General features: G+C 42.2%; 1 protein-coding gene across 4 annotated transcripts in view; it reads left to right on the top strand.

Annotated features, from left to right (window-relative positions):
- LIX1 (limb and CNS expressed 1) overlaps positions 1 to 12254 on the top strand; it is a 57179-nt gene that overhangs the window by 39096 nt on the left and 5829 nt on the right. For all 4 annotated transcript variants that reach the window (XM_019929659.3, XM_073802339.1, XM_019929662.3 and 1 more), the window contains 2 exons: positions 3885 to 4025; positions 7555 to 7650. In XM_019929659.3, coding sequence (XP_019785218.1) covers positions 3885 to 4025; positions 7555 to 7650 — 237 coding nt within the window. The remainder of the gene's footprint in view (positions 1 to 3884; positions 4026 to 7554; positions 7651 to 12254) is intronic.

Below are 12254 nucleotides of genomic sequence, written 5' to 3'. Positions count from 1 at the left end.
CTTTAGTAAAATCTTGACTGTTAAATATTCCAGCTCTGTACTTTCACAAAGTGCAAAGGACAGAAGTTGTCTCTCTATATTAACAAGTAAGAATGGTTAGCGGATAAGGCATGGTTTACAAGTCTGTATTTATGATTGGGGTCTGGCTGAAAAACAGCAAGAATAAACCATACAACCTGGGAAGTCTAATTCCAGCAGGAAGTTGCTTTGAAATAACATCATACTTCATTCACTCCCCAGCTGATGTCTTTGACGACCAGTTTGGACACATCAATAAAACGTCCTGTCACTTACCATATTTTATTTTCTTGCAGCATTTCCCACTGTTGGATGGTAACTCTAACAGTGCCTGTTCTTACAGCAGAATCCACGCTCTGATTTAGATTTGCCAAGTAGATTGCTTTTAGCTAAATTTCTTGTCCAAGCACAGGTCCTTATGGTTCGAGAGTTCCCATTAAAAGATCCCTAAAGAAAAATATACAGCTTTACTGGCTTGGATTTGTAGCTCCAAAATTTAAAAGAAAGCGGCTGGTTAACATTATAGACATTTTGAAGTACTTGTCTTTCAGAAATGCAAAAAACAATAGCAAGAAAAGCCTTTGATGGCTCAGAATTTATTTTATTTTATGTACTTATTAATTGGTACACTTTCTCCCCCATTTTAACCAAAGATCCTGTACATTGAAACAATAAAATAAGTAAAGACATGTGTCTGCTTTAAAATCTCGAAATTGGTTAAGTCTCATAGTCCTCTTCCATGCTTTCTGGGTAGAGGCTCTTTCTGTTCTCTCAGCCCTGCAGCACTTTGATCTCAGAAGCAGTGCCATTTGGTTGTAAATGTATGTGGCGCCTTTGATCTAGTACTTAGCTGGTCTTATTTAAAATAGATAGCTTCTTTTATCTAAGTAGTGTTTACTAGGTCTCTCTCTATGAAAGATGGTTTAAATTGCTATTATTTAGATAGAAAGTTATATAAAGTTTCTTAAGAGTGCCCAGATCTGAATCTAATTCTCTAAATTCTAAAACCCCAATGGCATTATTATAGATTACATACAGCAAATTCCTGTTAAAATGAGCTGCTTTTACAGATGTCAGGTAATATTTGCAAAAACTTTGTTTGCTTTTTAACAGGGAACTGATTTTCCAAAGAATAATAAACATATCCTACACTCAGGCAAAAATAGTACTCTCAGAGTGTCTGAACTTGATGGCCAATTTTCCCTCTGAAATTCACATATTAGTATATTTTTATGTTACTGGGTTATGAATACTATAAAGTGTATATTGAAATGGGACTTTTTAAAGTAATAAGTATATATCTTGAATTCTCTTCTTTAAGAGGATTTCTTGAATATTTTGTCAGGCGCATTAGTGTTTGAATTTCCTAGGCTGCATTCAGTTATTCATTCAACAAACTATGTTGCAGGTGCAAAGATGCAGAGATGATTAAGTCACAGACTCTGCCCTTAAGTTGCTCACAGTCTGGGGTCAACGGGCAGAGCACTAGTAGACAATTACACAATAGTGTGGTGTGTGCCTCTTATGGATGCTGGTCCTTCCAGCCTGCAGTTGGGACTGGTCAGGGAAGGCTTCCTGGAAGAGGTGGCGCCCAAGCTTCAGTTAGACTGCTGACTCAGAACTCAATGTCCTGTAAATTCCCAGCCAAGTCCATAATGCAAAGACAATCTATCTGCCTAACTCCTCTGATCCCCCCAACCCTGGTTTAATGCAGGTGGCCTAAACCTTGAGAAAGGTCTTGAAGGGCGCTGCTGCCTGAAGCTACCCCAAAGCCTTCTAGCTTGTCATTAAACACTAAGGAGAAAAAGCCCAAACCACCTTTCACATACATATTTAGAAATTTAGCTCCATTCTTCATTTAAAGGAAATATTGGAAATCTCTTTGTGTTGCTTAAGTTAAAATAGCTGCCTTTAATTGTTCTGTTAGGCTCCTGACACATGGTTTTTCCCTCCTCCTTGGTGTCGTGTTCCTACCATTTCAGAAGTCTTGTCATTACTTTGCCCACGTACTAACCATACATGAGCATTCCAAGAACTGACCCTGGGAGTAAGCACTCTGGAGGATGCTCAAGAAGTATATAAGGGGCACTTGCCAGGCCTGGAGGTTGGGGGAAGGGCAAGAAGAGGTAATCCATAGTCACATACAGGATCATTGCACTAATAGTCACAACTGTTCTAGGGAGGTCACAGGGGGCATATCAGAGGGCGCCAGGGCCTGACCTCAGGGGACTCATACTGGGTCTGTGGAGATGGAGAAGAGAGGGGGCCTCTGGAGGACATGAGCACATGAGTTTGGAGTGTTCTTGGATCAGTGCAGGGATGGTCAGCATGGGGCAGGTGAGGTAGAGGCAGGAATGTGCTAAAAGCAAACTGGAAGGGTTTGGCTTTTTCCCAGTGGTGCTATGAAGCCCTTGAGGCACAAAACTGCAAAATGAAGTGGGGTCTTTGGTACTTTCCCTCTTCTTTGATGTCAGTAACCAAGCACTACTGATTCTGAGAATCTTGCATTCTAGGCAGTGGCCACCTTGGAGACCAGAGAGCCTAGCCTTCCCATTTGCCCAGTGAGGAAATAAGCTCCAAAGAACAAGCAGCCCAGGTCTCACAGTCACTGAATGGCAGAGGCAAGGGTGTCTGGCCATCCTGTTGACCAGGACCCAGGCCTGGGCTTCTCTTCCTGGGGCTTGTTTCCCACTAGGAGTCCTGGAGTAAGACATTAGGGCATTAGACAGTTCCTAGGAGCCTGTAGGAGAGAGCCATCACACCCTGGGGTCCTCCAACATGTGTGATCTCCAGGGACAGTGCAGTTCTCATAGGGCTTCACCCTCTATCTGGACCCAGGGTCCACACCAAACCAGAACTTGAATAAGAGGAGTTGGTAAGAAAAGAGACAGAGAGGACAGGAAAGAATCAGGTTAAATTGAGCAGACCCGTGTGAGCCACAGGAAGGCCAGGCTAAGAGGATGGAGAGCAGTATTAAATTGGGGAAAAATGAATTTTTTTGTGTGAGTTACTAATCATAGGCTACCTATGGCCCCTAACTTCAGGAAAGCCAAACTTCCTGTCCCACCCAAACTGTGTGGATTGAGAGCAAGGTAGAAAAGGTGGTCCTCAAGAAAATCAGGGGACTATTATTAGAAGGAGGGTGAGGAATAAATGCTGAAAAAGCAAAAACAGTAGATTTTGACAGCAGCCCCTTTGTCCTAACCTGAAGGTTAAAAAGTATAAGCCTGAGATGGTCTCATAGAGTGTGGCCGTGTGCTGGGTATTCTCACTTCTTTCTCTATATTAACTAATTGAGCCTATCTTCAACCCTGTAACACAGGGACTACTATTATTCCCATTTACAGAGGAGGCAATTGAGGCACAGAAAGACTAATTTGTCCACAGTCTTTCAGCTAGTAAGTCCCAGAGCTGGGATCTGAACCCAAGGAGTCTGACTCCAGAACCTGTGTTTTTAATTATTGTGTTAAAAGTGTCTCCCATTTTCCTTCCTTCCTTACTTTTTTTCTCTGTGAAATAAGGATTTGAGGAAGGACCTGATAATGAATGTAATCACCTAGCACAGAATAGTAGCCATTATTTTTTTTGTTATTATTTATTAACAGAGTATGAAAGCATCTGGTGCGTAGTAGACATTCAACGACTGTGAAATAAGACAAAAACATTTGAAGACTAACCAAGACATTTGCCTGGGCTCTAGGGCTGAAAGAAAATCTGCATGATCTTCAGGGGATTAGCCATGGGTATGAAGGAATAGCTGCAGACAGTAAATGTATAAATAGAAATGTCCAGAGACCCATTGAGATGGGGCGAAATGGTGAGATGCTGAATTCTTTAATGACTCCTTTTCTCCTTCCCTTCTTAAGTGCTGCTTAAGTAGAGCTGAGGCCAGACGCGATGCAGCTAAAGTGGCCCTAATCAACTCCCTCTTCAATGAGCTGCCCTCTCGCAGGATCACCAAGGAATTCATTATGGAGAGTGTGCAGGAAGCAGTTGCCTCCACTAGTGTGAGTACCCACCAGGGAAGGGAAAAGCTGGCTATATTGAGAGTACGGAGCCATTTGAATCTTGGGAGATGCTAATGTGAATGAGTTCTTTAAGAATTGTGCAGGTACTGCTGGTGGGAATGTGAATTGGTACAGCCACTATGGAGAACAGTATGGAGGTTCCTTAAAAAACTACAAATAGAACTACCATATGACCCAGCAATCCCACTGCTGGGCATATACCCTGAGAAAACCATAATTCAAAAAGAGTCATGTACCAACATGTTCATTGCAGCTCTATTTACAATAGCCCGGAGATGGAAACAACCTGAGTGTCCATCATCGGATGAATGGATAAAGAAGATGTGGCACATATATACAATGGAATATTACTCAGCCATAAAAAGAAACTAAATTGAGCTATTTGTAATGAGGTGGATGGACCTAGAGTCTGTCATACAGAGTGAAGTAAGTCAGAAAGAGAAAGACAAATACCGTATGCTAACACATATATATGGAATTTAAGAAAAAGAAAAGGTCATGAAGAACCTAGGGGTAAGACGGGAATAAAGACACAGACCTACTAGAGAATGGACTTGAGGATATGGGGAGGGGGAAGGGTAAGCTGTGACAAAGCGAGAGAGTGGCATGGACATATATACACTACCAAACGTAAAATAGATAGCTAGTGGGAAGCAGCTGCATAGCACAGGGAGATCAGCTCGGTGCTTTGTGACCACCTAGAGGGGTGGGATAGGGAGGGTGGGAGGGAGGGAGACGCAAGAAGGAAGAGATATGGGAACATATGTATATGTATAACTGATTCACTTTGTTATAAGGCAGAAACTAACACACCACTGTAAAGCAATTATACTCCAATAAAGATGTAAAAAAAAAAAAAAGAATTGTGCAGGTTTTGGGCTTCCCTGGTGGCACAGTGGTTAAGAATCCACCTGCCAATGCAGCGGACACGGGCTCAATCCCTGGCCTGGGAAGATCCCACATGCCACAGAGCAACTAAGCCTGTGCGCCACAACTACTGAGCCTGCGCACCACAACTACTGAGCCCACGTGCCACAACTACTGAAGCCCCCGTGCCTAGAGCCCGTGCTCTGCAACAAGAGAAGCCACCGCAATGAGAAGCCTGCACACTGCAACGAAGAGTAGCCCGCCGCTCGCCGCAACTAGAAAAAGCCCACGTGCAGCAACGAAGACCCAACGCAGCCAAAAATAAATTAATTAAAAAAAAAAAGAATTGTGCAGGTTTTATTTTTAACCCATTAAATCATTAATTTTCAGCAGAAAGAACACTTGGACTGGAAATCATGAAATTGGAGGTGGCTCCCTATTCCATGTCTCAGTAATATTCCTTAGCCTCCCTGGATTAATCACAATTAATCAAGCTTTAAATCAAGGTGGATCAAATTATCCACCTTGATTTGTTTATTTGAATGTTTGCTGTTTTAGGAGCATAGATTCTTGTAGGGCCTGAGAACGCATGCCATTGAATACTGCTTTAACCTAGAGATAAAGAAGCTCAATTTTTCCCAAACTTGACGAATCATAAAAATTATCTGAAGTGCTTATTAAAAGTGCCAATTTCCCAGCCAGTGTGAGGTCCTTCAATCTATGTTTTTAAGGAAACAGACTGCTTCGATATGGGAAAAGCCATATGCCCAATATTTGTTAGCTGTTAGAATTACCATGCTTAATATCAACTACTTTTTTCAGAGAGCTTTGGAAATCTCTGTAATGGATGTAATTAAATACAAAGTGCTTTGAGAGCCAAAAACTCTGTCTTAGAAATTTAGATAGGACATTTTCTCGGCAGTCTAGGAGTACAGTAGATGATTTGCCCCATGAATTTTTGGTGCTTTTGATCCTCGTACCTCCAAATTATAAACCATTTTAACCATGGAGGAAACCTTGGGTCTCAACTGGGGCAGGTGTCGCCCTGTGTGTCCTTCAAGTGCAGAAACTTGGCATTACCAAAGGGATTAGCCACCTCCTAGCTTCGCCTTTAGCATGGATCAACGCCATCTGAGATTTTCATTCTCTGATTCCCTTAATCTGACTATAAAGGTTCTGTCATTCTGGAGAAGCTACTGATAATGAAGGTGACATTATCACACTAGCTGTGACCTTTTTGCTGCTTTTCCCCCTCATAAATGCTCTTACCATGCAGAAGAGAGATAAGGGGAGAGGCGGGGACTGAGAGTGGTTGTCCTGGCAGGGAGACCTCAGGGACCTCTGGTCTATATCTGCTCTGAGGATGAAAGGAAGCCTTTATTTTCCTGCCCTGTAAATATCAAATGCCTTTGAGGAAGAGAAGTTAGGAAAATGATGCCTGATTTATATGTGTGGAATTTACTCAGGAGCAGGGAGGTGCCCTCAGTGTAAATGTAATTTATCATTTTTTCATGGAAATTTCTAAGGAAGGAGAATATATATGGTTTGCAGGCTTCTGGATGGATTTCCTCTGGGATATTTAAAAAGCCAACATAAATATTTCAGCAGTAGTGTGTTAATGTTATTGCATTCAAAAGCTATAAATTTGCTGCTATCTGATGCGGGCAGTTGTTTGTTCAGTCTCACAAAGCTGTTGCCCACCTTCCCAGGAATCCAAGGCCATGGGATATTGAAGCGCAGGCCCCAATGCCATTCCTGAGTTCATGTCAGCTTCTTTAATGCCACTCCCCCTAACCAAATTGAAGGGGAATTTCATTTCTTCCCATCACTCACCCACCTTGTTTCCTAAAGATTAAGTGGTCCAAAAGTGAAAAACTACAAACCAAAATCCATGTCTCCAGGCCGAACACCAGCATATTATGAAAAACTCCCATTAAGAATCATGGGGGTGGGCTTCTCTGGTGGCGCAGTGGTTGGGAGTCTGCCTGCTGATGCAGGGGACACGGGTTTGTGCCCCAGTCCGGGAGGATCCCACATGCCGCGGAGTGGCTGGGCCCGTGGGCCATGGCCGCTGGGCCTGTGCGTCCGGAGCCTGTGCTCCGCAAGGGGAGGGGCCATGGCAGTGAGAAGCCCGCGTACCACAAAAAAAAAAAAAAAAGAATCATGGTGATAAAATATGAATGGTCCATACAACTGGAGATTTTTTCCCTGTTAGTTACATAATTTGCTTGGTGACCACTGGAATCTTACAGAGCAAGTCAGCATTTCAAGATTTCGATAATGGATGAAAGCAGCCTTGGAGAACAACTGCTCAAACATTAATGCCACCACAAACAAAAACTCTGTGGAGAGATACAGGAATTTCTGCTTTGGGATAATTATTCTTTTTGAGTATATAATCAGTAACATTCTAATCAAAAGCTAGATTCAAGTTGATTACAAAATCCTCTTAACTATGAGTGATGGTGAGAGTAAGGATTTTATCCCAAATCAACTGGAGATGGTTGTAGTGTTGTAGGATGCACCCCTGAAGGATTAGGACAATAGAAGGCTCACTGTGAGGCCACAGAATTAATTCATGACCACCCAAAGAAGAGGAGGAAAAACCCACGATATTTTCCTTTTCTGCTTACTTCCCAAGGGCACTTTGGATGACGCGGACGACCCCAGCACCAGCATTGGAGCCTACCACTACATGCTGGAGTCAAACATGGGGAAGACCATGCTGGAATTTCAGGTACCTGCTTCCTTCCACATATTTGTTTTGCTATACAACCCCCAGAAGCCTGGGGGAATGCCACTCATCACTAACGGCCCCCGTCCCAATAATCTACTCTGTTTTTGTTTTGGTCATTTTAATTGAACCCTGCTAGAATCCAGCACTGTGCTCCCTTTTAGCCGCACCTCAGGAGGCTAAAACAAAAAAGCAAACAGGCACAATCTTTGCTTTCTTAAAGGAAAGTAAAAGACTTAAGCTAAGAAACAGGCGGGGAACATTACAGTCTTATGACCCTATTAACATTTTACCAGCTTTTCAGTATAAAGCTCCCCCTTAAACCAAATCAAACAGTTTGAAGTGTTGGTCGTGACCATTTGGTTCTTAATTTTCAGAAGTCATGGATGAAGGTGCCTGCAATGTATATTAAACAATTTTCCCCTCAGTTATGGTATTTCTGTTAAACAAGACTGCCATCTCCTATTGTTAACTAAATCAAAACATTTAGCAACCTGTAACCCTTTTCATTCCACTGCTGACAAGCAATAATAGAGCTGAGGAACTATATTACCTGTTATTTGCAAATTAAATAATGATATTAATAGCAATAAGAATAATAATAGCTAACGCTCATTGGATGCTTGCTTTGGCATTGTGCTAAGCATTTAACAAATCTTACCGCAATTTAACCCTCACAATAAACATGTGAGTATTTCTTATCGCCATGTCTTCATTGAAGGAAGTGTGTCATACAGCTTAGCAAATGGCACAGCCAGGGTTCAGACCCAGGCAGTCTGATTTCTGAATTCACACTCCTATTATCCTATATTGGGCTGGGCAGACAAAACTTCAGAAGATATTGAGAATGCAAAGTGCACTCTCTAAAATATTAAACACGAATACAGTTGACCATCCATATACATCAATGCCAGTAGGAATCAATATGCAATGTTATAATGAGGAGACTTTACCCGCCAAGATTTCTATTTTTTTAGGTTAGATTCCAAGAAGCAGTCAGAATATAAAGTTTTATGGACACAAATGTTCATCATGGTATAATTTACAGTGGTGTTACAGCTGAATCCTGAAGCCACCACCTTCCAAATACCATCTTTGGTACCTTTCAAACTCTTTTCCTGACTACAATGGCATAGCCACTTCTCAGGTGGATATGTCCCACCTGCCCATTTTTAAAAACCAGTAATTTTCCTCATCACTCTCTCATTTGATTGACACAAAATACTCTTTCTTCACCCTGCCCTAGGAAGAGCTCAGTCATCCAGGTTTCTCCTTAAGTGGTTGTGGTCTCCCTGACCTTTGATGTTGTTTGTCTTTGTTTGGAAGAGACCCTGAAGCTCACCTTCTGGTGTAGACAGGGGCATGCAGCAGCTCAGTGGTTCTGAGCCCAGGCTTGGGAGTGGGCTCAGCTGCTCATCTCTAAATCTGTTTCCTCGTTTGTACGTAAATCAGGAAGAATAATAGTAGCAATAATAGTAGTGGTGCTACCTCACTGTGCTATTGTGAAGACTAAATGGGACCACATAGAAAGTCCAGAACAGTTCCTGGCATATGGTTAATGCTCAGTGAAAGCTGAGAACTGTTATTATATATATTTCTGAAGAAGGACTGCTTCATTTGAAATGCCAGAGGCTACCAGATGGATTCCCTTGACAACTTTATTTAACCTAAAGGCTTTACAGTGAGGACAAGGTAGCTCCCCTGCATTAAATGTTTCAGGGCCCTTGCTATAGAATAAAAGAGTGGAACTGTCAAGGGTTTTTTTTTTTTTTTTTTTTTAATCTTCCATAACAATCTAAAGTCAAACAGAGAAAAAAAATAAAAGGAAAGAGCATGACACAAGAGAAGGGACACAAACTTTAAAAAACCATACAGACCTACATGTAAAGCCTGTGCTACCACTTGCCACCTTTGAGCTTAACCGTTCTGAGACTCAGTTTTCCCATCTACAAAATAAGCATCATGATACCCATTGTGTAGGCTTTTTGTGGGGCGTATATAATATGACATTTATAAAACATTTAGCATGGTGATTCCCGAAGGAAGAATCTCATTTATGTTAATTCCTCCCCCCCTCAACCCTGACAGAAGAATATTGTACTTCTTTTATTATACAATGAATGTTGCCTGGCCCAGTACATAATAGCTTGTATAGGATTTAGTAGCTATTTTCAGAAAAATCAAGAATGATTTTTTAACACAGTGGGTTAGTCTGCCAAATATAGGGAAGGCAAGATTTTTTTTAAAAACATTCTTAAAATTCTGTCCAAGTACTATGAAAGGCTGTACTCAACCATCTTTTAGTAATACTTTAATTGCCTTGCTACGGGCTGCATGTTTTCTGTGTGGTCTGTGTAGTAAGGTATTTAAATACATGAAATAATAATTTGAATCATACTGTGGAAATGCTTCATAAATTCTCAAAATGGAGGCTGGGTGCTGGATGAGGGACAAAGGAAGCGGAAGATGTGAAGGCAGGAAAAATCCAAACTCCCTCCTCCCAGTAGGGATTCTGGCAACCCAGGAGGAGGGCCATGAAGCACATCCCTCTTCCTTCCGCCAGCTCCAGGTTGCCTGCTGGGTTCCTACACATTCCTTGGTGGCCTGGGTTAAATGCATCAGCTTGTTTCTGCACATAATGGGAATTGACCACAGACCTGGGCTGTTTGCAGTCAACACAGCAATTCAGTACCCCTGGTGGGTAATAGATGTGTGTTTGTATCTAGCTATGGATGACTATACGGTATAAAAACAAGACTGGTGTCTCCTGACTGCCTGCAGGCTTTCAGGGGGGCCATCGAGGAGGCAGAGCTCAGAGGAAACATGATATATGCTTCTGCTTACCTTCACTTCGCGGGAGGGAGGCTGGGATGCCTGTTTAAGGTAGCCTTGCCCCTCCCCATAGAGAAAACTGCCTGATGTTTGGGGGGTGGGATGGCCACTGGGTCTTGTCAAGGTCAGATTCAAGGCAGACTTTGACTGAAGCTGGTTAATATATTTATTCTGAAGCCTAATGCAGTCCAAAGACGAGTTGTTTATTTACATCTTTGCTAAATTCTCCAGGTCGCCTTTTAAAACCTCATCCCATAAACAAATTTCCTCTTAAATCTATTCTCTTGGGTGGGGAGATTGTGCCCACCTGTTTTTCAAGTTCTCCATTTACACTGTTTGTTTTTCTTATTTCTGATGAATCACAGAACCAAGCCAGTCTCCCAGACAGAGTTCCAGAGAGAAGCAGTGTACATTTTCTCCCCGGGGAGTAGCTGGGAGGCCAAACATTGTTTCTCATAGGAGGCAACACTAGGAAGCACTGTGAGGACAGAGCCCAGTTGTTGTTGGTTTAAATTTAATGAATGACAAAATGAACCAGAAAAGCTGTAGAATGAAAGCTACAACTGCAATTTCCTTGGAGAGAAAGAAAACACAGGGCTTGATTCACCATTCGATTTTAAATTTACTTTGCTGAAGGGGACTGGCTACATAATTTATGGGGCCAGTGCAGAATGAAAGCTCAGGGCCTTTTACTCAAAAATTACTAAGAATTTCAAGAGTACGGCGCACTAAACCAAGCTCAGAGCCTCCGTGCACAGATCACAAGCTCGTGAAGCCAGCCTTGTCCCTGAGACAAATCCCCAGAAGGGCCCAGACTAGGGTAAGAAGAGTTAGGCATTGAACTCGGGTACAAAATTTAAAGGAGCGTCAAAAAATTCAGTAATCAAGGCAACTAATATTATAATGCAGTATTTTAAAAACTCAAAATAAATGTGCAAAACTTCATAACAAACAAAACATCCAAATTTTAAATAAAGACAGAATTTTAAATAAAAGACCCTGAACTTGTACGATGTACCTTAAATCTTGCTTGACTCACCTCACCCTAGTCCCAGCCCTACCTCTAGGCCAGCTTCTTGTTTATCTGTCAGCCCACCCAGTTGACCCAGGCTTCTAGATCAGCCCACGTAACAAACACAGTACAGACTTCAGTGAGGAAGGAGCAGGACAGGTAGATCACCAAACAGACTTCCTTCAAAGTGATAGGGCTTCTACAGGTAGAAAATGAGGCTGTGAAGACCAGACAGTGAAGAGTCATGGTGAAACGATGAAACGAATCCTCACAGAAGTCCCTGGCTACCCTCTCCTTGCCGCTCTGCCATAATGCAAGGATTTCCAATGGAATCAATGTGAGGCACACAAGGATTTCCTGGGGTTGAGCCCAGGACTCATACAGCTTCAGGAAGATCTGAAGATAGTGAACTTGGTCATATGAGGGGAAATAAAGAGGTGGGACAGGAAGAATGTGGAAATATTTCAATATACTTTATATGACGATGGTGAGAGTCATTATCTCCAGAGAGGAGAGCAAGAACTAGATCAGGACATAAGGTAAGAAGGCAGACAGAAGGTTATCTTTCCTGGGGGATTTTAGGAACAAGAGCAACAATGAAGAAGAGGCAGTTGTATTACTGCAGAGGGAAAAACTGCTTGGTGGTAGAATAGGAATTAGGGGAATAAGGAGGAGGATGATTCTCTTCTTGCAGGCAGAAACAGTTCAGGTCTCTGTGGGGAAGTTTTTGAGAGATGTAGGTTGCCAAGGCACATGGGAAAGA

The sequence above is a fragment of the Tursiops truncatus genome, chromosome 3 (genome assembly GCF_011762595.2).
Source record: "Tursiops truncatus isolate mTurTru1 chromosome 3, mTurTru1.mat.Y, whole genome shotgun sequence".
NCBI lineage: Eukaryota > Metazoa > Chordata > Mammalia > Artiodactyla > Delphinidae > Tursiops > Tursiops truncatus.
The sequence above is the reverse complement of the archived record's forward strand: the minus strand, read 5'-3'. Positions and strand labels throughout refer to the sequence as shown.